The sequence below is a fragment of the Heterodontus francisci genome, chromosome 16 (genome assembly GCF_036365525.1).
Source record: "Heterodontus francisci isolate sHetFra1 chromosome 16, sHetFra1.hap1, whole genome shotgun sequence".
Classification (NCBI taxonomy): Eukaryota; Metazoa; Chordata; class Chondrichthyes; order Heterodontiformes; family Heterodontidae; genus Heterodontus; species Heterodontus francisci.
In genome coordinates this window covers 97,763,421-97,789,761 of record NC_090386.1, presented here as the reverse complement: position 1 = coordinate 97,789,761, position 26,341 = coordinate 97,763,421, and the positions used below count along the sequence as shown (strand labels likewise).

General features: G+C 39.3%; 2 protein-coding genes across 8 annotated transcripts in view; both read right to left on the bottom strand.

Moving 5' to 3' along the window:
- The window catches only part of LOC137378399 (copine-1-like), a 106,880-nt gene extending 80,987 nt beyond the window's left edge, over positions 1 to 25,893 (bottom strand). The window contains exon 1 of one of the 5 annotated variants that reach the window (XM_068048691.1): positions 25,810 to 25,893. Coding sequence is in view for 3 of the 5 variants with exons in the window: in XM_068048689.1 (XP_067904790.1) it covers positions 25,191 to 25,456 (266 nt within the window). In the remaining 2 variants the exon portion in view is untranslated. The other 4 variants (XM_068048689.1, XM_068048688.1, XM_068048690.1 and 1 more) reach the window with 4 other exon arrangements.
- rbm12 (RNA binding motif protein 12) lies at positions 441 to 25,899 on the bottom strand. 3 transcript variants are annotated; one of them, XM_068048686.1, is made up of 4 exons: positions 19,906 to 19,985; positions 12,132 to 12,230; positions 7,668 to 7,753; positions 441 to 5,895 (listed from the first exon to the last, which is right to left on the bottom strand). In XM_068048686.1, the coding sequence occupies exon 4, from the start codon at positions 5,868 to 5,870 to the stop codon at positions 3,372 to 3,374; it is 2,499 nt and encodes an 832-aa protein (XP_067904787.1). In that variant the 5' UTR covers positions 5,871 to 5,895; positions 7,668 to 7,753; positions 12,132 to 12,230; positions 19,906 to 19,985; the 3' UTR covers positions 441 to 3,371. The 3 variants fall into 3 exon arrangements, with proteins under 3 accessions (XP_067904787.1, XP_067904788.1, XP_067904786.1); XM_068048687.1 differs by lacking the exons at positions 12,132 to 12,230; positions 19,906 to 19,985 and adding an exon at positions 25,810 to 25,899; XM_068048685.1 differs by lacking the exon at positions 12,132 to 12,230 and having other exon boundaries at positions 19,906 to 19,987.
- Between the last annotated feature and the right edge of the window lie 442 nt (positions 25,900 to 26,341).

Sequence of the window (26,341 nt, the reverse complement as noted above, 5' to 3'; positions counted from 1 at the left end):
CAAGATTACCCCAATTTGTGAAATGGAGATGCCTTTCTGTGCCAACATTAACAGATGAGAAGAGAAAGACAGTAGCTGTTTTCTCAAATACATAAACACATTTGCAGTTGTATTTAAAACTGATGCCCATTCTGCAGATGATCAACATCAGTACACATTAGCTGCAAAGTATAGAACTTGCCACGATACAAGCAATGCGTTTTTTTGGAGTTGTACCATATATATTCCACATATATAAATGCACAGGACCACTGTTCACACTGAAGCTGTCAAACTGTATTTTGGGCACAGAAGGCCTAGTGATTCTCTGAAACATAGCATATTCCAAACTGTATATGCAAAGTGGCTGGCACAATGTTGAGAGGTAGCAATGTCAATATGGCAATGAGTAGGCAAAGTAAATCAGACACAAGCAATTTGGACAAGTCAGACACGAGTTACTCTTGCCATTTTATGTATGCAGTTTAAGGGTCGTACAACACAGCAAAACAAGACACTTGAGTTTCATGTAATTATGTACAACTTCTCTGAAAATTGAAGAAAGTAAATTGAGAATATACCACAAGGACAAGCCAGACAAAAATTCACTCATTCTCTTGATACCAGGAAGAATTCAGTCTAATACACACCTTTTAAAAAAGTAATTGTGAGGCAAAGTAGCCAATATTCTCCTGCAGTTAAATCAAATCTAATCTATCAGTGGATCTTCTCTTTTGAAATCACCACCTCTTTTTCAAGCAAGTGTAAGAACAGTGTAATTGGGGACAAAAGCAAAACAGGCTTCGTGCTCTTTTAGGAAGAACTAAGCATTGTAAAGGTTTGGCGGGGACTGGGCAGGGCGAAACGAAACAGTTTTAGCAAAATGGAACTTCATAAAAAAGGGGAAAATTTGAAATTTGTAGAGAATTTCACTTTTTCCCCCAGTTGCTAATTTATTCTCAACCCAATGAAGAACAGCAGCAAAACAGTTTTTATGTAGAATATCACTGTCACAGTTGCTCAGTGAAGAAATTCTTAAATAAAACATTACCTCATTATTTCAGAAGCAAATTAAATTGCAAGTATAGATGATCAATGAGAAAATCAGACAGATAACTGTGGCCCTCTCATCTATTTAAGTCAGTATTAGACAACATAGTTCCAACCAAGCTGTCAGATTCAGACATCAGGTGCACTACAATGTTCTTCACAGTTTCACACAAAACATAGAACAAAAAAAAGAGAGACAGCTAACAAATTTGCCATTTGTCTGGCCCAATTTTTTTTAAAAAAGCAACACAAAGCTTTACATCTAAACCTACAGGAGCTGTTTCCTTTATTCATCACGGAATGCATTTTATTGACAAAAAGCTGAAGATAATGGTGTATGTACAACTTGTTCTTTTACATCATGGTTCAGTTCAACATTTTGCCTACTGATCTCACCAAATAGATGGAAATGCAAAATTCATCAGTCTGCAAATTACAAAGGCGATCTTTAAATGCAACTGCGCCAATACAAAGACGCTTGATATGTTGCACCTGCAGATATCCTGGTCACACAAAGAACAATGCAGTTCTCACAATAGTTCTTAAAAGTAGTTTATGGGGACTTCTCACATTAGCCCACTGAGCAGACCTTGGGTTCAGATTTGAGTTGAATTTGGCTCAAGGGTCAATCAGCAGGAGCTCAGTGCTACATTACCATTAATTACTGACAAGTAAATTAAAATATCCTGTTATTTCTGACACCCAGTATGCATGGGAGCTGAATCTATGCTCGTGAACTGAGACCAATCTGTTCCAAATCCCTACACGCTGGCCCAAGCATTATATAAACTCCACTGATACAGTACATCGTGGGATTGAAGCCCCTAAACAAAGTCACAGGGATGGAAAATCCGAAGATATACTGGGAACAGCTACAGATGCTCAGTAGACCAATAGAAGTCCTTTATCACTATACAATGTAGTGTTGCATACGTTTCAGATCTCCTCAACACATCATTTGCAAAAACACATGAAAAATTCAAATAAGTAATACGCATTGTTCTTTTTTGTTAAAAAACAGCATCACACTTTTACTGATTCATTTTGTATCTTTTACAAAAAAACTTACGGATATGATACAATAGGATTATTGAGTTATGGGTCATTAACAAGACTGTACAGCATTTCCCAGTACAGGGCACTGTCTACCCAGCGCATATTTGCTTACAAATACATTTCAAAATGCTAGTTAGACTAAATTTCTACTAGCACTGCATGCTGGTACAAATACAATGAAATTTTTTCAGTGCCAGAGAGGAATACATTTGCAGCTTGACTTTTTTTAAAAAAAAAACAGTTACAAGAATTCAATCAATCTTTGAATGCGTTTACTTAGAAGGGTCTTTTGTACACTTTTACAAACCAGCAAGTAACAAAATTTTAAAAAAGTATTAATGCAGAAATGATACCAAGTGGGTCAGCATTAAAAGGTTGGTATTAGCCAAATCCTAGAGCAAGAAGCGTATCTACTGGTAGCCTGTAGTGGTCAAAAATAAGAGCTCCCCAAACTGATTCATCGCTGTTACATCATCAATGTGAACAATGTGGGTACTAACAGAACAGTTAGGTAACTAGCACACAAATGAGCTCTATAAACAGTTGAATGTCAAGCCTCGGGTCATACATTAGCACAAGTTCAAATTGAACACAGAGGTGAAACAACTTAACCTGCAGTTATGCTGTATATATACAGCGATTGGAGAGAATGGCTGCTCCCAACTCAAAAGATTCAAAAAAAAACATACCGTGCCCAGAACAAAAGGGTCAACATGCAATTTAGTAACTGAGTTTTCAAATTATCTGTACCCTAGTTCCAACTATTTTCACTGACTAATGGCAGCTGACAACACCCAAGTGCATAAAATACTATAATTTACATTGCTTAGAAAGAACTGCCCAACCTAGATTTAGCTCTGATTTCACCATTTTTAAATGCAAGGTTAGTTATCTGCAGTTACAGTTTTGTCGCCAGAGACAGAGCTTCTATCCACTTAAAGTTCAGGGTGCCAAAACTTAAAATGATTGCACTCTAACAAAGAAATATGGCTACATTAGCATCTAACATGCATCTGTGCATAGGCTGTTCGCCTCGTGTATGAGTAAGCTAACAGCTTCATGGAACTACATAAAACATCCATTTCTGCTAGGTCTACACTATCAGTGGTGTACTTACAATTTCCACCGGACACCTAAACATTTTCATCGGGTTCTAAATAATCTGGGTCAAAAAGTCAGCTGCAAACACTTGCAAGTTTTAGGCCAGAGGTTCAGACAACCTCCAGATTAAGCAGCTGTAGTAAAGGCAAGCCTATAAAGCTACAGCCTTAGTTTAAAATTTGGGGTTATCCCAAGACTAGCTTAACTTTCCTTGATCCCATTGGTCTATCACTCAGGTCAACAACAGCTGACATTGCTTCATCGCAGGACTCAAAAGCAACCATCGCTTCACCCGTAGGCATGCCTTGTTCATTGAACTGCAGGCACACAGAGTCGGGAATCACACGGTAGCCATAAAAGAAATCCAAAATTTCATCCACAGATACTTTGAAGGGCAAATTCTGCACTTTAACCACCGTTGGGCTGTTGGTATTTAAAGGACCACCTCCAAAGCTTGGCTCAACCCCTGGTCCTGGAAAACTACTCACACTGCTGCTTCCAAAAACAGGCCCTCCCACTGGACCATCACCAATACTAACACTGACCCCTGATCCTGGACCTGGTCCAAACATATTACTTGATCCGCTAAAGTTGCTAACAGGGTTGAATGGTGGTACAGGGCCATTAAGATTACCCGAACTGCCACCTGGAGAAAAAATGCTGTCTCCTCCGACACACGGGAGGAAAGGAGGTTCAAGACTCCCTTGGTTTGGATTCTTTTGACCTTTGGTTTGAAATGGTGGATTTGTCTCCATGTCTTGCTTTTGCTCAAGAGTGATTAGTTGGAGAAATGCATTGCGTCCATTTAATTTCTTGCGATGTAGTCGCTCAGCCTTCTGTGCCTCCTCTTCATTTAGAAATTGCACTAGTGCCTGCCCCAGCCCTTGACCATTAGAATCAACAAGAATCTGGACACCATTTTCTGCTAGTCCAATACCTTCCAAAAACTGGAACACGTCACTTTTGGTTACATTATAAGGAATATTCCATATGTGACCACAAAGTTTTGGTGAACCAGACACTTCTTCAGTTTTCACTGTTACTTCTCTCTTCTGCTCATTTTGCACAAAGTTGTGTGTTCGTTTCTGAATAATTTCTAACTTTTCTAACATTGCTTTTTTAGTGATTGGATGAACCTGGATGAATCGACTCCCCATGTACTGCTTGTGGCGACACAATGCTGCTTGGTAGTCAGTGGGAGTTTTAAATTCCACAAACCCTTCACCTGTTGCTCTTCCATTTGGCCCATAGGCTATGTAGATGCTGTCCTCTATGAGCTCCAGTTTACTGAAGAATTCCATGATGTGCTTGTTTTCAGCCTCATATGGTAAGCCTTTCAAATAGACACAGAACTCCTTCTCATGAGGGGAGCGTGATCGTGACCGTTCACGTCTGCTTGGTGATTCAGACCTAGATGTGTGAAATGGAGGTAGACTTGGTCCGTAATGCCCAATGGTTGGTGGGGGACCCATGGTTTTGGGTGCATTAAAACCAACTGTAGTATTCATCCACTGTCTCTCTGTTGCAGGGAACACATTGGCAAATCTCTGGCCCATCATCATTTTCCCATGTCGTTTCAGAGCTTCAAAAGTGTCCGAGGGACTATAAAATTTCACCATTGCATCTCGGTTATTGCGACCCAAATGATCTTTCATCATGTGCACCGCATCAACTCGAAGTCCATGAAAAAATTCCCTTACATCTGATTCCATTGCAGAGTACGGCATCCCATAAACATGGACATAGAGATCATCTGAATTAATTGGTGGTGGTCCTTTATTCATTGAACTATGGGAATTCATGGGATGCAACGGATTCAATGAACTGATAGGACCCATGTACATGGAACTTATGCTACTACTGATGCCCAATGCAGACCCAGAACCATTCATTCCACTGGGTCCAGAGCTTCCTAGAGGAAGAGTACTACCTGCATTCATAGGCATGGGTGGCAAGCTTGGCATAGGAGGTATAGGTGGCATGGGGGGAATAGGAGCAAGAGGTGCTATAGGAGGAAGGGGAGGCACTGGTGGCAAAATACCAATGGGAGGAATTGAAGGCATAGGTGGCAGTGATGGCATTGTAGGTAAAGGAGGAATTGGTGGCAAAGGTGGTACAGAGTTTATTGTATTCAATGGCGGCATAGTGCTGGCCATAGTCGAACCCATGCTAAATCCAGGGCTGCTAAAAGTGGGATTGAGGCTAGAGGGTGTACTTCCCATGCTGGCAGCAGAAAAGGTGGGCACATTTTTATTCCCAATGCCTTCATGTAATGAGGATGTTGTAGTAACCATAGTGGGAGTGTTTAGGTTAGGCATAGTAGTAGGTAAATTACCCCTTCCACTCATACCAGTATTACTAGTTGGCCCTGGCCTGCTTGAGCCCACTGGCGGCATATCCACATTACCAGTTTCAAAACGCCTACGACTGAGCTCAATCATATTTTGCATTTCAGTTTTACTGCTCAGTAGGAGTGATACTTTGGATCCTTTAATCGTACCCCCACCACGCATCATACCAAGCCGTGCATCTTCATCTGTGGAGAAAACGATGAAAGCCTCACCAAGTTCACCACCTACAATATGCACGCCACCATCAGGAATGGTTAATCCAGAGAAGAAATGGCGGATATCCATGGTCCCCGCCACAATGGGGAGACCCTGCAAGCGGATGACCACGGCCATGCTGAGCCCAATCAATAACAACCACCTGCAGACGAAAAAGGCACGAACTACGTCAGACGTATTAGAACAAAACCAGCCTAACCAGAAATGTAAAACGTACTTAGCATACAATATAAGCCATCACAGAAATCAATTTTATTTTATTTTTTTTACATAGAGGACCAGTTTTAGAACAGCTTTTTAAACATTGTTTTAGTGAGTCCAACTTGCATAAATGCAATACCCAAAACTTAACTGCATAGCAATTTAATTAAGAAACCACAACAATACTACCTTTCTCTTTACCACTACAAGTTGCATTTATAACAAAGTAGTAACGCCCAAGGTGCTTCACAGGAGAGTTATCAGACCAAATTTGACACCAAGCCACATAGAGATATTAGGACAGATGACCAAAAGCTTGATCATGACGTAAGTTTAAAAAAGTGTCAAAGGAGGAAAAAAAAAAGGCTGATTGGAATTCCCTTCCTGAAGCTGAGTATAGGGTCTAGGCAGCTGAAGAACAACTACTAATGGTGGGGCAAGAATACAGCGGAGTGTTTTACGGCTGGAAGAATAAGAGATGGGAGGGAGGGACGAGGCTATAAAGTGATTTGAATACAAGGATGAGAATTTTTTTTTTTACATCGAGGCATTGCCAGACCAAGAGCCAATGTAGGTCAGCAAGCACGGGGTGATGCATACGGGACTTGGTGAGAGGTTATGGGCAGAGATTTGGATGAGCTCAGGTTTATGGAAAGTGCAAGGCAGGAGGCTGTCCTAGAGAGTTGGAATAGTCATGTCCAGAGGTAACAAAGACACAGATGAGGGTTTCAGTAGATAAGCTGATGCAGGGGTAGAAAAAGGCAATATTACAGGTGGTAGAAATAGGCAGTCAGATAGAGGGGCTGTGAATGCTCTGGTTTAACCTCAGGCAGTGGCCAGGAAAAGAAAGGAGTCGGTGGCGGAGGAATAAAGTTTGTGGTGGGGTCCAAAGACAATGGCTTTGGTCTTCCCAATATTTAAGTGGAGGAAAGTTCTGCTCATCCAATACTGAATGTTGAACGAGCAGCGTGACAAATCAGAGGCAGTTGGAAGTCGAGAGAGAGGTGGTGGTTGTGAGGTATAACAGTGTCGTCAGCATGCACATGGAATCTGACGTGATTTTGGATAAGGTTTGTTTTAATGTCAAACTTCTTTACAGATACGCTATTATGCAACATTAAATCTGAATGCAAAAGCAAGCAGTTTGGAGAGTAAACTACAATTCAAATTTTTCCCAGATTTCAAATCATTCTCAGCTTGTAAAGGATACTTGAATTTGGAATTACCAGACATACAAGACAACTACAGTAAGCAAACTATTTATTAAGCTTAGTTGATATATAAATCTTGTAGGTTCGTTTCTGTGCTGACTCTATGCAAATAGCCAATTCTACAATTTTTGAAGATAGGATGATCATACCAGTGGTTCTGCAAACCCAGTGCATTCAAATAACAATGTTGCAGAGCAATGAGATTAAAATGAAATATCAAAAACACTTCAAACAGAATTTGCAGCCTAAAACAGACTTGAGTCTCTTTGCGAGTTTTATGTCATCAGCTTCAGACACACAAAATAGCAAATAAATTGGATTCTGAAACACTATTTGAACCAAAATAGTCTACCAAACATAAAAGCTAATGCCATTTTACTAAATACCAATTAAAATTGTAAATCTCAATGTTTCAGCTCAAAATTTGATAGCAACTAATATGGAGCCTATATAAATCTTACAATTCTATATCTAAAACAACCTTTACAGAAGAGAATCTTACCTGTGACCAAAACAGATGCGTTTCCCTTAAGCAGCTGAGGACACCAGCCAATCCTGTTGTCAACCAATTTAAACCAACTTTACAGACTGCAGAAAGAATAAACGGGATGACAAATCAATGTCTGCAATACGCAATGCAATCAGGCTGTTGTCGTGTACACGAATGTCACCACATAAGACCGCATCTTGCAGAATCAGTACAAACTGAATATTTCAGAATTCCTCATAACTTCCCACGTTATACAGCATTAACTATCACATCTCCTCTCGCTAAATTTAAAAGGATACTACAAATCTAAGACCATAATCACAAGCCTCCAGAAACAATTGTGGGAAAGAAAAGCACAGAAGAGGAAAGAAGGGAAGACTATTCAGCAAAAATTTAATTCCCAAGGTTCTTGCCAAGTGAAACTTCAGAAAAAATGTTTTCCTAACTAATTCCCTTCCTGATGGAGCTCACTCTTTGCTGGGATACAGCTCCATGGATGCCTAGGGCCTTCCAGTAACTCACCCAAGTAGCCATACTAGCACAAGCCTAGACAGCAAGTATAAGCAGGCTATTCTACCTTGCAGACGCAGCCAAGCTCAATCCCGCCACAGTCTTGTGCGCATACATACAATCCCAAGAGGGATTGCTGGATAGCAACCAGGAGCTGGAAACCAAAAAGAATTGTCTTCACTCTGCCAATGACAGTGCTCCTACTGCTGCACTAGCTGAGATCAGTTACCCACTGAAGATCAGGATCAATTCTGGGACCTTCCTGGTCTGTATGGTTCAACCACTTCTTACTGAGCTACAGGAAGTAGGAACAATATTCACTTCCCCAAATGAATCATACCCGATGGTCTTCCAATTTGAATCAGTGAGGTTAGACACTTGAATTTTGCAGGAGACCACAAATAACTGTTGCGATTTAGTCACTGCTTGAAAAGGCTTTATAACTGTACTCATACGATCACTAAGATGTTAAACTGAAAAACATCTGCCTCATATTGTACAGGACAACAACTGGAAATGAGGAGAGGACACAGCTGTGTTTTACCAAACAGAAACTCAGGCTTTCTACAACATGTGGTCATTACCTATTTACAAACATCACTGATTAGTATCTGACACTAGTAATCTGTTTGCAATTAGTTACTCTTCCATGAAAAACTTACACAAATTACTCCTGAGTTGGAGGTTAGCTGTGAGATTTTACTGTAAATTTTCACATATATGAACTTCCACCCTAAAAACAAAATTGCACATTCTAAACAGATACCAACATGTATCTAAAATACTATTTTCTCTGAAATTCACAGGCCAAGGAAGGGAAGTGCGCACTATAAACGATGTTCACCTGATCTACAATGCCAACTTACACATATTACAGAAGTCACTACATTCTCAAGCATTTGTTCAGTGATAAAAGGAGAGTTTAGTTTAATTGTACAAATCATTTGGTGCTCAAACACAACTGAATTGAGAATTCTTGCTCCACTCATTTCACTGCACCCTTTGCAGATTATACTTTTCCTGTGAACACCAACAAGAAACTAACCAACCACTCAAAAATGTTTACCCAAATCATAAAAATTGTCAAGAATGCAAAATTGTGAAATAGGGAATGGACAACTAGCTACAATGACAAAGCAGTTTTTTTTGACAAAGGATTAAACAGTTTATATATAGAACAGGCGCAGGAGTGATAATAGGCAATAATCTCACTAAGGCAAAAGCTGTAGCTGTGAATCTTGAATTACAGCCATCATCTGAACACAGAAGTTGGACAAGATCCATGGTACTTAGAAAAATGTCTACTGCAGAGCTCATGGCCGATGGGTAATTGGCACATTTATTGCCAATAGCTGGTGTTGTTTCAGGTCACAGATGGGCTTGGAAATCTGCAGTGAAGAGCAAGAATTCTGAGAACCAGAGAGTTTCAGCAATAATCTACAGTTGGGAACTGTCAAGAGTACCACACTCAGGTGTAAACTTAAACTTTTGCAACTTAGATTAGATTAGAGATACAGCACTGAAACAGGCCCTTCGGCCCACCGAGACTGTGCCGAACATCAACCACCCATTTATGCTAATCCTACACTAATCTCATATTCCTACCAAACATCCCCACCTGTCCCTATATTTCCCTACCACCTATCTATACTAGTGACAATTTATAATGGCCAATTTACCTATCAACCTGCAAGTCTTTTGGCTTGTGGGAGGAAACCGGAGCACCTGGAGAAAACCCACGCAGACACAGGGAGAACTTGCAAACTCCACACAGGCAGTACCCGGAATCGAACCCGGGTCCCTGGAGCTGTGAGGCTGCGGTGCTAACCACTGCAACTTAATCTGATCACAGGGGAAAGCAGACAAATGTAATATGTTCTTCCAAGAAGATTTTTTTTTTTACAGCTACCAATTCTCTTAAAAATAAAAATGTAATAACTAGAATGGACAGTTGTTATCTGAAACAGGATTTGAGCAAGCCAAATGAAAATTATAAAGCGGATGATAAGTGATGCATGGTGTATAACTGAGTTAAGATAACAATGACAATCAGACGAGAGATTTTTGATTCCATCACAGGACTTTACTTCAGTCAGGCACTGATCAATGTAACTAAAATATACATAAGACACAGTAACATGTGTGTGCTTATTAGAGATCGTTCAAAGGAGGTATTTGAAGTTTTCTACCTGTGACAGCACACAGTGCAGTTAACATGTCCTACCTAGCAAGAGATTTACTTAAACATCCAAGCCCACTCACATGCCCAATAATTGGCTATGCAAAAGTATTCATTGCAACCTCGTGAGTCAGGTTTTACTTCAAAGATTACATAGTGTTATGCACAACTGCAGACCCACAATGTGCATGTTAGAGGCATCATTCAACTATAAAAAGGTAAATAATGTGGATTGTGCTGCGAACGTGCATACCTTAAAACATGGCTTCTACTTGATAAATTACCTAAATAATGACACTTTCCTTTTCACATTATCTAGATTAAAGATCTTCCACCTGTCGTGACTCTATCTACAAAACTTTACTTCCCACTGGGTCTTTGTGACACTTTTGTGCCAAATTTCCTTTGCCCACATTTATAATGGAAACTGCCTATGTGAATTTGTCACATTGTAGTTACACCCTCCGGCGAGTAACTGCATTATAGTACCTCAGTTTTATATCTCCCAACTCGTCAGCCTGTACTGCAGAGAAAATCTTACATCTGCTTACCCTAGGTCAATTGACTCCCATCCATTAACCCCACTTTACCGGAAAACTTCACTTGGTCTACACCACAGCATCAACTAATTTAAAGAAAAATTAGCAGAACTTCAAGTGAAGAGTTCTCAAGAATCTTCAATTATACAACAAACAAAACCATTACTAGGCGAAGAACTTCCCTGGGTAGATTTTATATTTGCATCAATTAAGCATGTTTGCTTCTTCTATCATCTACTCCTGTGATGCCCACAACCTAAATGCATTCCAAGACTACATAAACATTATGCAAGTATACAATTTGCTATTAAAGTTAAGATTTTTGAATACCTCACCTCCCTACTTTAATACTATAAACAGCTCCCTTTACGTAGGAACACCAAGTTCTGCCTAGTTTGTACCAATTGTCATAGATCCATATTTAAAGCCCATTTGATTAAAAATATAATATAGGAAGAACTGGTCTTAAAGAGGTCGAGGGGTGGCTAGAAGAATGTTTTTCATGCTAAGTGCTGTGAGAATACGGATCAAAAACAATTGAAGCCAGGTCAATAACATTTGAGAATTAAAGACCTAAGGAAAGATATTAAAGTACAAGGAAATGGGATTGGAGTTGATGGTTCCAATGTGGAGTAGGAGCTAACAAAAATGGTAGGTTGATCAGGTGATGGATTCATATTTCAGAAGTCTATTTTTATCAGCTGTAGGACAAAACTTACTCAGAACATGACAAATTTCCTTTAAAGGAATGTTTTTCTTTTAGCACTGTCAAATGCAGAGTAAAGCTTCCTCTACCTGCAAACTAAATAACTTATGCTCAACCTCAAGAGCACTGATGTGATAATTCCATTTTCCTCACCAGCCATCCTCGTGGCATAAGTGAAACTGCCAAATTAGTGTTAATTATGCCACATTTGGGGCATCTGCAAAGTTAAGAATGCTGACCTCATGTTAATTAAATTCTTACCATACAAGAGTGAGAAACATGTAATATGTCTGAATTCAAATCTATACCTCACATTTTAAGGGTTGCATGTTTGGTTTTTTTAAAAAAATCAGATAGCATCCAAGGCAAGTTCAATAAATGGAGATAAAAAGTTACAAAACATGAACAGTGTGACCATCCTAAAAGGACCACCTCTGTCAGTAAAAGAATATGCAGGTGGCATTTTCTGAGTATGAATAATCCTTGACTATGGAAGAAACAGCACAAGATATGGATGCTTGAGAGAGGAATTATCATAATACCTTAAAAATGATCAACATCCTTTTGCTTTGTTCCATTCCTTTATCACAGAGAATAGTGATATCATTTGCGGTACCAACTTAAAGACGTTTCTTGGAAAACTGCAGGAGTAGAATTAATCAGTCAAAACTAGTATTAGGTATGTTACTTCTGTTCCATCATACTCAAGCACTTCCTTTCAAGTTAACTTCCCTCTCCAAAAATCCTCAACTCACTAATGGAAAAAAAGATAGATGGTAACCAGTAGCAAGTGCTATATTTACAAGTACTAGGTCTAGAAGAGGTGAAGATTTTACGATAAGGCATTCTATTCCTGTATTTACAGGAAAGTGGCATTTTGATAATTCCCACCCTCCTCCAAAAAGGGTTGGTAAAGATAGATTAGTACAGGAACACTCAAAGGGTTCTTCTGCTATAAGCAATTTAAAATTAGTATTTTTAAAATTTGGAATCTGCATACCAAGAAACTGAAAACCAACTAGATTATGAATGCTTGTGAATAGTTAAAGACCTTCTGTGAAACATCACAGGAAGTCACCTACCACTCAGTTAGTACAATACAGTACTGAGCTAACCACAAGATGCTGTAATGTACAATAGAGCATTTATGATTCTAGTGCTCCATCGTGGCGCACTGTGAATCCAATGTGTCGATCAAATGATACTGCCTTATCTAAATTGCTCTCAGCGATCCAACATCTTATATTATATTAAGAAGGTGGTTTCGATGTTTTCATTTGATTAATATTGGAAATCAAATCGAACAAGATTTGATAAAATGTTCAGACCCTGTGTCTTCAGAATAATCAGAAGATAAAAGCCAATCCCATCAGGTAAATTCCCTGAAACTAGTCAGTTCAGGGCGCAGCAGAATTTGCTATTTCTACAATGCTTGATGCTGCTGCTCATTACCTGCACAAGTTAGTCCATAAAATTGCAAATCTAGGATAGACAGCACCCAAGCCAGAGATGAGGCATTTGCACTATAGCAGCATCTTGACTTGTATCCTTTGCAGTACAAGCAATGGCTCGCTCCATGACAAAACTACTTGCAGCACATAAATCCCAGATACAACACTAGCTCAGCTAAGCTGATCAGCTCTTAGTGATGCTATGTGAAACCAGTGGCATAGCTTCAGACCAATTTGGTTATATTTGCAAATGTTAAGACTTCTAAAAAAGGAAATGAAGTTAGCACAAAATCAGTTTAGTGACAGGCTCCACTTTAGTTCTCGACAAAAACAAGCGTATTTATAGTACAAACCCATCAACATTCAACTGATCCGCACATCTAGAGACAGTAGCTGGGAATCAAACACAGCAGATTTGGATGCCTCAAGCCCTCTATACTGGCCATCTGCCCATGGTTTATATAATAGCCCACAAGTTCCAATGCTGATAGTTCCTTTGATCTGGTCATTTTACCCCTTAGTTCCCAACTGCACAAAGATCTTGACTCCAGTGTCTAAAATAATCACTGTATCTGAAAAAATTAAACTGTGAATCAGGCACTCCAATGCATTGCAATGACAGACACAGGATGAAAGATCAGTTGATATATTTGAAGTTTATGGGGAGAGAAGATCCAATGCATTTATTTTCAGGTGGGGGCAGCAATTACTGCCAAGTTTCCTCAGACTAATATCACAGATTTCAGTAAAGCAAACAGATAAAAGATAAATGCACAAAGTGTTCATTAATCTACTTGAATTGTGGGAAGCATGCAGGGATTCAATTATAAATTTTGCCTTCCAAATGTGGCTGTTGCCAGAGAACGGATTTCTGAGCTGTCAAATGCTTGGATGAAGTACTAGTTGTGGGGACAAATCAAAAGCATTGCACAAGATACCGCACATTAAATCATAGTCACAATACAATTTATCCTGTGGTGCACTGGTACCATTGTGCTAAATAATCAGACCACCAGATTTCCAAGTTACTTGATTCATTAAGGTCCAGTCACACAAGATGTTCTTCCTTATAAAAACACCTACTGAATTATTACCTTGCATTATCACAGAATATCAGACTGAATTATCACTTGCAGTTGAAGGCCTGTCATAGCATTACATGTATTTGTTCTGAATTTGCAGCTACTGCATTTCAAAACATATGTATTATTTACAGTAATCACACAATGGAGTAGAACTACTGCCTCTTGCCTAAAGTTCAGATTTAGCCATCAAACCAACTTGTACTTTTTTTTTATAAAGACAGACTGGTTGCAGTAAAAACAAGTGCAACCAAGACAAGTTGCACGAGTAACACTGGATAAATTCTTAAGCATCATAATTTCAAGCACTCTTATTTTCATTACATTGTTACAGATTTTCACTAGATTTAACAAAGCTGAGTCAACAGGAATACCAAGAATTGCTTTTTGTGAAGGCAGCAGAAAAACCTTACATTTATATAGCACCTTTCAAAACAGCAGACATCCCAAAGCATGTTACAGCCAATGAAGAACTTTTTGAAGTGTAGTCACTGTTGTAAATGTAAGAAATGCAGTAGCCAATTTGCACACAGCAAGATTTCACAAACAGTAATAAGTTAATGACTAGATCATCTGTTTTAGTGGTATTGGTGGAAGGATAAATATTGTCCAAAACATCATGGAGAACTCAGGGTCAAGGGATTTAAAAAAGAAATAAAACGCCCACCTGAGGGCAGACTCAGTTTATCATCTCATCTGTTACAGAGCCTCCAACAGTGTAGCCGCACTCCGTAGTTACCATACTGAACTATCAGCCTAGATTTTACGCATGTCACTGGATAGGGGCTTGAACCCACAATCTTCTGATCAGTGGCGAGAGTGCTACCCATTGAGCCACAGCTGGCACTAATCCTTCAGCCAGTTCATGCTAGGTCTCATCAATTCTGGCACAGCCCAGTTAGTAAACAACAATACCATTAATCAAGAGAAATGCCAACTCCACTATGTACAGGGAAATTTAAACCAACTTCTGTTGGGTTCAGAAGAGGAAGCAGAAAAGCTAGCCAGCAGTGCCTTCACCAGCCAAGCACCCTTCATAGCAGTGGCCAAGGACACAGAAGGGCTTTCAGGCCAGACTGCCTCTTCCATCAAATTCAGCACAGCAGGGTCACAGGACTAACCTGAGGGGTTAAGAAAATAAAAAGGTGAAATTTAAAATATGCTGGGTTAAAAAAAAAATTCTCCCATAACAAATGCTGTATATCGAGATCAGCACAAACCTCAACATGGTCCAACAAACCTCCTTTGAATCTCTCTGAAACTTACAAAATTCTTACAGGGCATGACAGGGTGGATATAGATAGGATGTTTCCCCTCACTGGTGAGTCTAGAACCAGGGGACAGAGTCTCTGAAAAAGGGGTAGGCCATTTAAGACTAAGATGAGGAGGAATTTCTTCACTCAGATGGTGGTGAATCTTTGGAATTCTCAACCGGAGGGGGCTGTGGAAGCTTATTGAGCATGCTCAGAGATCGATGGATATCTGGATACTAATGACCTCATGGGAAATGGGCTAGCAGGGAAAGGGGTATTCAGGTAGATGATCAGCCATGATCTAATTGAGTGGCGGAGCAGGCTCGATGGACAGAATAGCCTACTCCTTCTCCTATGTTCACTCAGGACAGACAAAAGAATCATTGCCTGCGGAACAGGAAAACCAGGTGCCCTAGTCCCAGTACCTGCTAATGTCAAACAGACTATTTTGGGAGTAAAGCACAAATTAATCCCTACTCCAATTTCCTCCTCCCTCCTTGGTTACTGCTATTTATCACCTCACTGAAACCAGCACGACCAAAACTAGAGAAATATGCAAGTTGAAGAATCATACATACCCTTTATTCAGCTGAACGGAAGCGCCAGTTGTGAAAGCATTAAAGAAAGATACTGGCAAATTAACTAAGCTCCCAACAAAAGTGCAAAGAACAGAGTAAGGTTTGAGATGAAAAAATACGAACATCTGCATATTTAAGCTCCCAGAATCACCAACATTTTATTCCAAAATAGCTTGCTACACAACACAAAATTCAACTCAAGCCACAAAATCATCAATACAAAATGTGCATAGAGCCAAGATGACCACTGACCCAGACTGAAAATTTCTCAACATATATAAAGCTCCATTATACCATTTTTATTGGTGTCCTGCCTTCTTGTACAACCATATACAGCATTTACAACAGAAAAGGGAAACTCTCCCCAAGAGTCAAGAGGGGAAATAACCACCACTCTGAAAAGTTCCAAACCATGTAGTGAAATTCCGACAGCATTGCCATTTATTGTAACACAAGGTCCTCAACGAGAAGAAACTGATCTTTTAACACGACTCTGAATACAGGATATGTACCAAGGAACACTGAACATAAAAGACTAAGCCAAAAATCTTAAAATGAGCAACTCAAAGAAAAACAAGTCATAATGGAACATTTTGGAAGAAACTGTAACTTGTAGCTGAAGACTTGAAATAAGCTTTACACAATTTTAAATCAGATTCAGGTTCATGGCATCTTTTTAAGGATTACACAAACATTAAAAAAACAGCAACATTTACACAAGCCCTTGTGGTTAAAAATGCAATAATTTGAACAATCAAGCATACACTTACACAATTACCACAAAGTTCAGCATGTTATAAACCAGGAGACCTTCTGTACTAAATAGCTTTAGTTCTTTTAATAAAAATTATCTGAAATGTGATAATAATATCATAGCAAGTTCAATTTCTCAAAGCAGCACAGACTGTAACAACATTGCTCACAGAAAGCAGAATCTTGCAATTTTATCACAACATTGCAAGTAAAATGAAACTCTAACAATACAGCAAAACAAACTATAACCTCAGTTTGTTAAATAGTAATCTTGTACTGCTTTATACATCACCCTGAATCTAATCCATTAAAGGTGAACAAAGCTTATTAATTCCAAGCTCAATAAACAAAATTACGCTTCAAATGCTACTTGGCCTGAAAAATAACATGGCCCTGCCAAATACATCAGTCATCTTCAAACAAAAGGTTGGTCCATTTCAGATCAGTTTCCCATCATTCAAAATCAACTGATTCAAAAATTTGTTCCACAACACAGCAATACCAACAAGAATCTTTAACCTTCGTTTACAGGTCACTGCAAATCAAAACATTTTCAGTTCCACATATTTCAGTTCTTTATTACCATAGTAATAAAAGTGTAGAGCTGAAAGCTCTGAGATCTGCAAACAAAACTCAGTGTTTGTTAATTTCTTTTTACAAAAAACACTGGTCATAAATAAATATGTATTACAAACCAAATCAGACAAGCACCACTGCTTCCACAATCATTTACAAATCCAGGTCCTTGGACAGCAACCATGACAAACCAATCACACTCAAAACAATTCAGAAGCTAAACATTCTTGAGAATTAAGTTCTCACAAATTCTGAACATTTCTCATTTGAAAGCTGGACATATGCATAGAGTACTGCAAGAATTAACTTATCTCCGCTTAGAAATGCTACAATAATCCTTAAAAAAGGTTAAGGAAATAGATTACATGCTGGAATATAGGACCTTTCATTTATGCTATCATTGATCTTTTAAACAGATAGGAGGAGAACTACAATTTTAAGCAAATCTGAGGGAACAAGCAACATTCATACCCAATGAAAAATCTATCGACAAACAATCAATTCTAAAAACAAACATGCTAACATGCAACTCAAAGGCACAAATTTAGTCCAAATTTTCAAATCCTTTACATAATTAGAGGGAAATAAACATTTTTTTCAAATCCAATCAACTGGAAATAGTGGAGGAGGATTTCAACCCCAGCAATAAAAAAGTTTGCAGTCCAAGACTATCTTTTAAGCTCTTATTTCTCATAGAAAATGTACTTGTTGCCAGGTAAATCAAAACTGCATGCTTACTTACAAATTAAGCTTTAATCATTCCCCCGCCCCCCCCCCCCCACCCTCTTTATTGTTGACAAGTGGAATATTTAAAGGATCTTGCAATTCACCCTCCCTCATACAAATTGATACGTTTAAGAAAGCCATTGCCCAGTAGATTTAAGTTAGCTGAATTTAATCTGTACATACGCCTGTAGTATATTAGAGGTCAAACACATTCTATTCATACTAGTATGACAAATGAAGCGTGAATAATTTTCCTAATGATGTACAATGAGATTTTAACTATACATTTTTATAATATTTTGGCAAAGGGGAAAGTTTTTTTTAAAATTGTTTATATCCTTGCGAAAAAGGAAAATAACCTGCTAGTAAATTACACTATTTTGATTAACTGAAAACAACCTAGAAAAGACCAATTTGCATTATCCAAAGAAATATGCTCCTTCAGTAGACAGAAATTCTCAGGGTGGTACTGGGCCTTATGAGCTAGTAAGACTCAAGTTTGATCCATGGTCAGTGCTTATTTCAACAAGGAAAAGGTTAAAGATTCAATAATTGGCCAGCAAGTTTTGAGGGAGAGACCAAGGAGAGCTGGCGAGAGAATAAAAAGTGCACTGATTGCTAGCTAACAGCCCTTTTGGGAGAAGAGTCAGCTCAGCTGTGATGTGACTCACATTGTGTGAACAGCAATTGAGCTTATTTTTATTCATTCACAGGATGTGGGTGATACAGGCAATGTCTGCAGTTATTGCCTATCCTTGCAGAGTTGGTGATACAAAAGAGTAGCTTGCTAAGCTATTTCAGAGGGCAGTTAAGAGTCAACCACATTTGTGTGGGGCAGGATTTATATATAAAAATCATAGAATGGATACAGCATAGGAAGCCACTCAGGCCACCATGTCTACACTGGCTCTCAGCAAGAGCAACCCAGCTAATTTCCCCTTCCCCGTAGCCCTACAAATTCTCGCCTCAGGTGCTTAGAGAATTCCCTTTTGAAAACTCCGATCGTAGCTGCCTCCACCACATTCTCAAGACAGTGTAGTCCAGATCCTAACCACTTGCTGTGTGGAAACGTTTTTCATGTCACGTTAGGTTCTTTTACCTTACCAGATCCTCTAGTTCTTTACCCTTCCACCAATGGAAACAGTTTCTCTATCTATTTTATCTAGACCCCTCATAGTTTTGAACATTTCAATCAAATCTTTACTTAGAACAACCCAGCTTCTTCAGTCTATATGCTCCTTTTGCACCATCCCCTAGGCTCCTGCACTCTCTGTTCTGTGCTTTTCCAGTGCTCCTGCTTTCCCCCTACTCCCTTCCATGAAGTGCATAAAATTATGAGGGACCTTGATAAGTGCAAGATTACAAGAGTTTCTACCCTAGCTGGAAACAATAAGATATCTTGTTCATTTCCTTCACTTGGTTGCAGGAGCTCTTAGTCATATAATGTTGAGAATAAGTCACAAATTCAATTTCTAGCACTGCAACTAATGCATGGATCTTTCCAGCTGTCAAAAGTTGTCCATCCATTATGAACACATTAAAAAAATTAATCTGACTAGCTAACATAACAGAATTTGAATTGCATCCAACTGCATTTTTTTTTAAAGTCTATGGGTAAAGTCTACGGTTGGCATCAGATCAGATTGCACAGAAGGGAGTACAATGTTCTTTTTCAGGAAAAGATACCAGGGGAATCAATGAAAGAAATGATTTGGAGAATTAAGGATTTTCTATTTTTGGAAAAACATACATTATATATTTTGCAGGAATCTTTCTATATAACAAAGCCTAGACCTTGCATCAACAACAATTAAAGAGCACTGTATCCCATATCAGTCAGGTCTTTTATACCACATTACCAAAGCATCACATTCAGTCCAAATAGTACTGCACATACCTCATCTATCTTTCAAAGCCACCAGCCAGCAATTTAGAAAGCAGAATTGGACCAAAATAATTCATGCGCTCAGGATTACATGCCTAAAAAAAAAGGAAGGCTGGATGGGAAAAATTTTTTAAAAGTTTACATCAGAGTTCCAAACAATTCTCACACAAATCATTCTGTCCAATATTGATCATTTATCATAGTCACTTTAGAGCATTTTAAATATACATGCAAATACAACGAGAAAGCTTACATATTCAACTGAAATACCTTCTGGTGTAAAATGTGCTATATTTTTTATATAAAGTAAAAGTTACTAATCAAATTGCTTGTGCCTAAAGAAAATACAAACACCTTCACCTGCTTTCAAATGTTTTTGAGAACCTTATATGCACAAGGATTTGATCAGTAAAGCAGCAATTTCAGTGGTGGGGGGGGGGGGGGGCGGGGAGAGAAAAGATCATGAAATTAACTTTTAAAAATTTGAAATAAAAACATAGACCATGATTTTCCAAGATGCATTTTCTGCTGGGAGAGCAAGCTCATGAAATCGCCCCATAATGAATATTACCACTACAGATCTGCAGCTTCCACAACTGAACAACCTGCAGACCCTCTCATGAACAGCATCCACTTGGGCATGGCAACAAAAGTCATGGAGATGCATCTTAGTATAAGTCATACAAACATACAAGTTAAGAGAAGTAGGAAGCCACTCGGCCCTTCGAGCCTGCTCCACCATTCAATATGTTCATGGCTGAACTGATTACTCCACATTTCCACCTACCCCCGATAACCTTCCACCCCCTTGCTTATCAAGAATCTATCTACCTCTGCCTTAAAAATATTCATAGACTCTGCTTCCACCACCTTTTGAGGAAGAGAGTTCCAAAGACTCATGACCCTCAGAAAAAAAAAATTCTCATCTGTCTTAAATGGGCAACCCCTTATTTTTAAAACAGTGACACCTAGTTCTAGATTCTCCCACAAGGGGGAAACATCCTTTCCACATCCACCATGTCAAGACCCCTCAGGATCTTATATGTTTCAATCAAGTCGCCTCTTGCTCGTCTAAACTCCAGCGGATACAAGCCTAGCCTGTCCAATCTTTCCTTGTCAGACAGCCCGCCCATTCCAGCTATAAGTCTAGTAAATTTTCTTTCTACTGCCTCCAGTGCATTAACATCCTTCCTTAAATAAGGAGACCAGTACTGTACACAGTACTCCAGATATGGTCTCACCAATCCCCTGTATAGCTGAAGCATAACCTCCCTACTTTTGTATTCAATTCCCCTCATGATAAACGATAACATTCTATTAGCTTTCCTAATTATGTGCTGTACCTGCATACTAATTTTTGTGATTCATGCACTAGGACACCCAGATTCCACTGCATCTCAGCTCTGCAATCTCTCACCATTTAGATAATATACTTCTTTTTCATTCTTCCTGCCAAAGTGGACAATTTCACACTTTCCCACATTACACTCTATTTTCCAGGTCATTGCCCACTCACTTAACCTATCTATATCCCTTTGTAGCCCCCTTATGTCCTCTTCACAAATTACTTTCCCACCCATCTTTGTGTTATCAGCAAATTTAGCAACCATACCTTCGGTCCCTTCATCCAAATCATTTATATAAATTGTAAATAGTTGAGGCCCCAGCACTGATCCCTGTGGCACACCACTCACCAACCAGAAAATGACCCATTTATGCCGACTCTGTTGCCTGTTAGCTAGCCAATCTTCTATCCATGCCAATATGTTACCCCCTACACCACGAGCTTTTATTTTCCACAATAACCTTTGATGTGGCACCTTATCAAATGCCTTCTGGAAATCTAAGTACAATACATCCACCGGTTCTCCTTTATGCACAGCACATGTAACTCCCTCAAAGAACTCCAATAAATTGGTTGAACATGATTTCCCTTTCACAAAACCATGTCAAAGCATTCAGAAAGAGAGAAAACTGGAAAGGGATCATAGAGTTGGGTGTAGAATAAAATTCCCGCCACACTGCCTCAATCAACATTTCTTACAAGAGTATGAACATTTCTACTGATACCAATATCCACTTTCAACGCACAAAGTAGACCAAAATAAGAAAACTAGTCCATTTTTAATTCCATAAAGAACACACCATAGCTTAAACATTCAGCTTATTCAAATAGCTGTTTTCCTTTCATCCACATAAACGGGAAAATTTTGCACAGAACAAACATTTCCCCAGCAACTACAATGCCACCAATGGAACAGGTGGTCCATCATAACCAATTCAAACAGTACTTACAGTTACAATACAAAAGCATGGGTAAAACCAGTAGCTTTTTTCTTTGACAGTCAATGGTTAAGTCTATAATGTCATTAAGCCATGTCACCTTTATCTCCAGTAAGCCTGACTTGTTTACATTCCAATTTGGATTATTGGGTTTAAAACCTATACTTTGATTTTACTCAAGTCTAGAAAATGACACATTGGGATCCACAGGCGGTATTTATTTGATGTTAAGACTGAATAGAATGCACAAATCATGCAGAAAGAACATATCCAATGAGTTTCTTGTTAGCCACGCCACCCATCTTAAAGTTTTAGTGTGATCAATTTAAGAGTAGCTCTGTGCCATAACCACCCGGCAACTTGAATGAGATTGCTTTACTCAGTACCTTGTAAATTGGTGGAAAGAGAAGACATGGTCCCATTAATCTGGTCAAGATTAAATCCTGTTCTAGGTAAAAGGATTGTGTTTTAAGCTGCACTATCCCCTTTAAATTTCAGTTCCTAAAGCTGCAAAAGGTGGAAATGAGGAGAGAACAGAACCTAACTCCAAATCACACTGCAATACTGTCCTCTTCATCAGAGATGAACACAACTCTTGAAGGCTAAAAATTCAGAACTCGTGACTCTTTAAATCACAGAAATTTCAACAAAGGAGGAGGCCATTCAGCCCATCATGCCTGTGCCAGTTCCACTTTGGAGCTACCTCCTCTAATCAATATCTGCACACTGTACCCTTTGTTTTTCTAAATAAGCGGGTGGGGGAGAAATAAAATTTTACTACAGTCTTGATCATTTGTTTTTGTAACTAAATTTGTATAGATCTGAAGAATTCCTGGTACATACCATGTCCACTGGCTCCACACGAGTCCTAGACTAGCAGTCCAGGTTGGAATATCCTACAAAAAAGAGCAGCGTAGGTGCAGGCCAACAGAGGAGAACACCCGGAGAAAGAACAAACTGTGCTGAGGTTTTAAAAACTCAGCACAAGGGCTTCCTAATGGCTCATGTTGATCCAGTAACTATTGTGCCATGCAGATTTAAGCCAGCGAGGTGGTTGGAGTGTGGTAAATAAGATTCCTGCTCCTGAAAGTCTGTGTGTTCATTTGTGGATAGGTGAACAGATTCAGGCTTGGATGTGACTCCGTCAAATCACCCTGCTGACACTCAACATTAACGCTTGTGCAAATTATGGCCACCTGGGCACAGCACCAGAGGGTACTTCATGCCTGTGGAGCCATATCCAGCAGGGAGTCAGCACATTCAGTAGAGAGAGGAACAAAAACTGAGAGAAAGTCTGGCACATTAGGATGGCTAAAATCTTCAATTTTTTTAAAGTCAAAAAGGCAGTTAATGTATTATAGACAGCAACGCTACATATTGTTACAATTATCAATTTTCCTTTAAATGTGGTCATGTTCCCTGTAAAAATTCTGAAATCAGCAGCACAGAAGCAGGAGCTTGTGCAACAGGCTGATTCCTCCAAAGCTGATATTTGCTACAGTCAAAATCAGGGAATTTTAAAATGTTTCACCGATTACAAGTTACTAAAATCACAATTGTTTACTCTATTTTCTCAGTAGCTGCACCCGATCTCACTTGGTTTCTGATCTTTGTATAAATTTTCACAAGTATGTCGGCTTCTCCAGTTTAAAGTTTCAGACAATACAAAACACAGGATCTTAGGTAATTCATTTAAATAAAAGGCGCATAAGGAGCTTGTTACAGCTCCCCAAATATTGTGTTGGTTTGTACCAGCTAGAATTTGTCTGGAGCTAATCTTAACTTCCAATGCTTTTAAATGACTATCTATGGATTTCTTCCAAAAGGCACAATGAGGGGAAAAATATGAAGTGCTTAGAACTGAAACATTGAGAAGAATCTTAGTTTCTCACACCTATTTAAAATTCAACACCAAATGAAACACAGCACAAACCAAAGTTCCAAATTAACACCAAAGTCTACACAAGCCTATTGCAAAGCCAAATTAGGACCAAGGCTCACCCTCTGGTTAGTAGGATAATTCCTGTCATGATCACATGACCATTTTGCAGTCTTTATGCTGGGATGACCAGTGTACCTATTTGGTGAACTTAGCAACTAACTGGTTGTAAATCTGTGACCGCCACAAATGATTTCCACATCATACACCTGAGTTTAAAATAAACAGTCTGCAGTAGTGCAAAAGCTACTGGCTCTGCTCTCATTTACAGCAGTGATGGACTTGAACATTAACACATAACTCACTAAGAATTAAGATCCAACTCACATTAACTGTCAAAAACAAATCAATGCTTCCTTTTATACAGATTAAAAATCTTTTGTTCATAAAAACACAAAGTGCAGATTAGAAAAATGATGCCAAACACAGGCATTATCTCAATCACATCTTAAACTATATGAAAATAGGGTTATAAGAGTGTTTGTGAAGAACTTTAATTTGAGATTCAAATATGCAACTAATACACAACTGCATAACACTATCTAAAGACTAAACACAATTCAAGTGTACGGATCAAAACTGCTCCAGGGACAAGCCGATGCGACAAAGTACACATTCTAACCAGATTTCACAACAAGCAACGCAAACAAACCAGATTTTGCTGATATCCATTTTACAGCAAGGCCCTAAATGAAGAAAATAAGATGTTAAAAATGCAAGTAGCACACAAATCATGTCAAAAAAGTCAAAAGGCTAACAACCCAGATCACAAATCTGATCAGACTGAGAAAAAAACAAGTAATACACATTAACTCGCTTCCTTTTCAAAAATACTTTCCTTCTACTCCAACTTCATTGTTTGTATTTTGAGTTTTTTTTTAAAGCACCGAAATAAACATCTAACTCTACGCTCAAACTCATTTAGCAAAAAAGTCGCTGGTCTGAAAGCGCCATGATCCAACACATGCAGACCGCTGAAAGGGATTCATTACACGAGATGACATTACATGAGATCAAATAGTCTTTGCAGCATTTCAAAACGTGCAGTATCCACAAAAATGAAACCAGTAAATACCTGCAGATTATGTAAGACACAGTCTGAATCTTGAACAGTTTTAAAAAAAGTGGCCAATATATTAATTTGCCTTCAAGAAAAAAAATAGTATGATGCGGAAATCCTCCTTTCGATGTTAGGTAACCAGATATATAAATACCACTGGCTGGTAAATGTTCAATGAGCCCCAAGAGCTTGAGTGATTTAGCAACAGCTGTGTGCCCTGGGCGGTGGGAGGACTCCCGGGCTGTTTCAATGGCCCCCGAGTGGTCCCTCTTGCTGCACATGCACACTCTTTGTCTGCTCCCAACGCGCGCACAAAGCGCTGTCTCCCCCTCACAGAGGCGGTCGCTGCCACTTTATATATCACGTTAATTTAAAACGGATTAACTGTACAATCCAACCACGAGTTAGCAGGGGCCACCCAGCCCTGGAGGAGGAGAAAGAGACGGAGGCGGCGGTGACGGGTGAGAGGCCTGCCCCGGCCCGGCTGCTTGCCCGCGGCCTAGCTGCTCCAGCCGCCAAACTCCGAGCGCCGAGGGGAGAAGGGGGGATAATAAAAAGGCGGCATTTATTTGCAGAGAACACAACCCACGCCGGCCCCGCACGGCCGCAGGAAGCCGAGTTACCGAGCCCTTACCGGTGACACGGGATTAAAAAGGATAAAGTGGGGTGGGTGTGAGGGTTGAAGCGAGCGGACGCCCTGCTGCTCTCGCGCTCCCGCTCGTTTCCTCACTCGGCAAACATGGCGGCGCAGCCCTGGCCCCGCCCCTGTCGACGTCACCGCGTCCTTGTGCGTCACCATCGCCATAACGTCATAGAACAAAGAAAAAGATACATCGTGCGTTTCGACTTCTCAGTGAAACCAATCGGATGTTTTTAATAATTAAAAGAGGAAATTAGTCCTCCCTTCTTAAAAGTAAAGCAAGGGGGATGATATCTACCTCTTTTATGTCAATCACAAGTCTTTATCATTTAATAGAGGTGAAAGGGGCACTACTAATAAACTAACAAAACCAAAACTTTAAAGAAAACTGAATAGACTCATAGAATTAATTAAGGAACGCCAGCATGGATTTGGGCAAATCATATTTAACTCACTTGATTTAGTTTTTGGCATGGAGGGTTGATGTGGTGTATCTGGACTTTATTTTATTTGTTTCACAGGATGT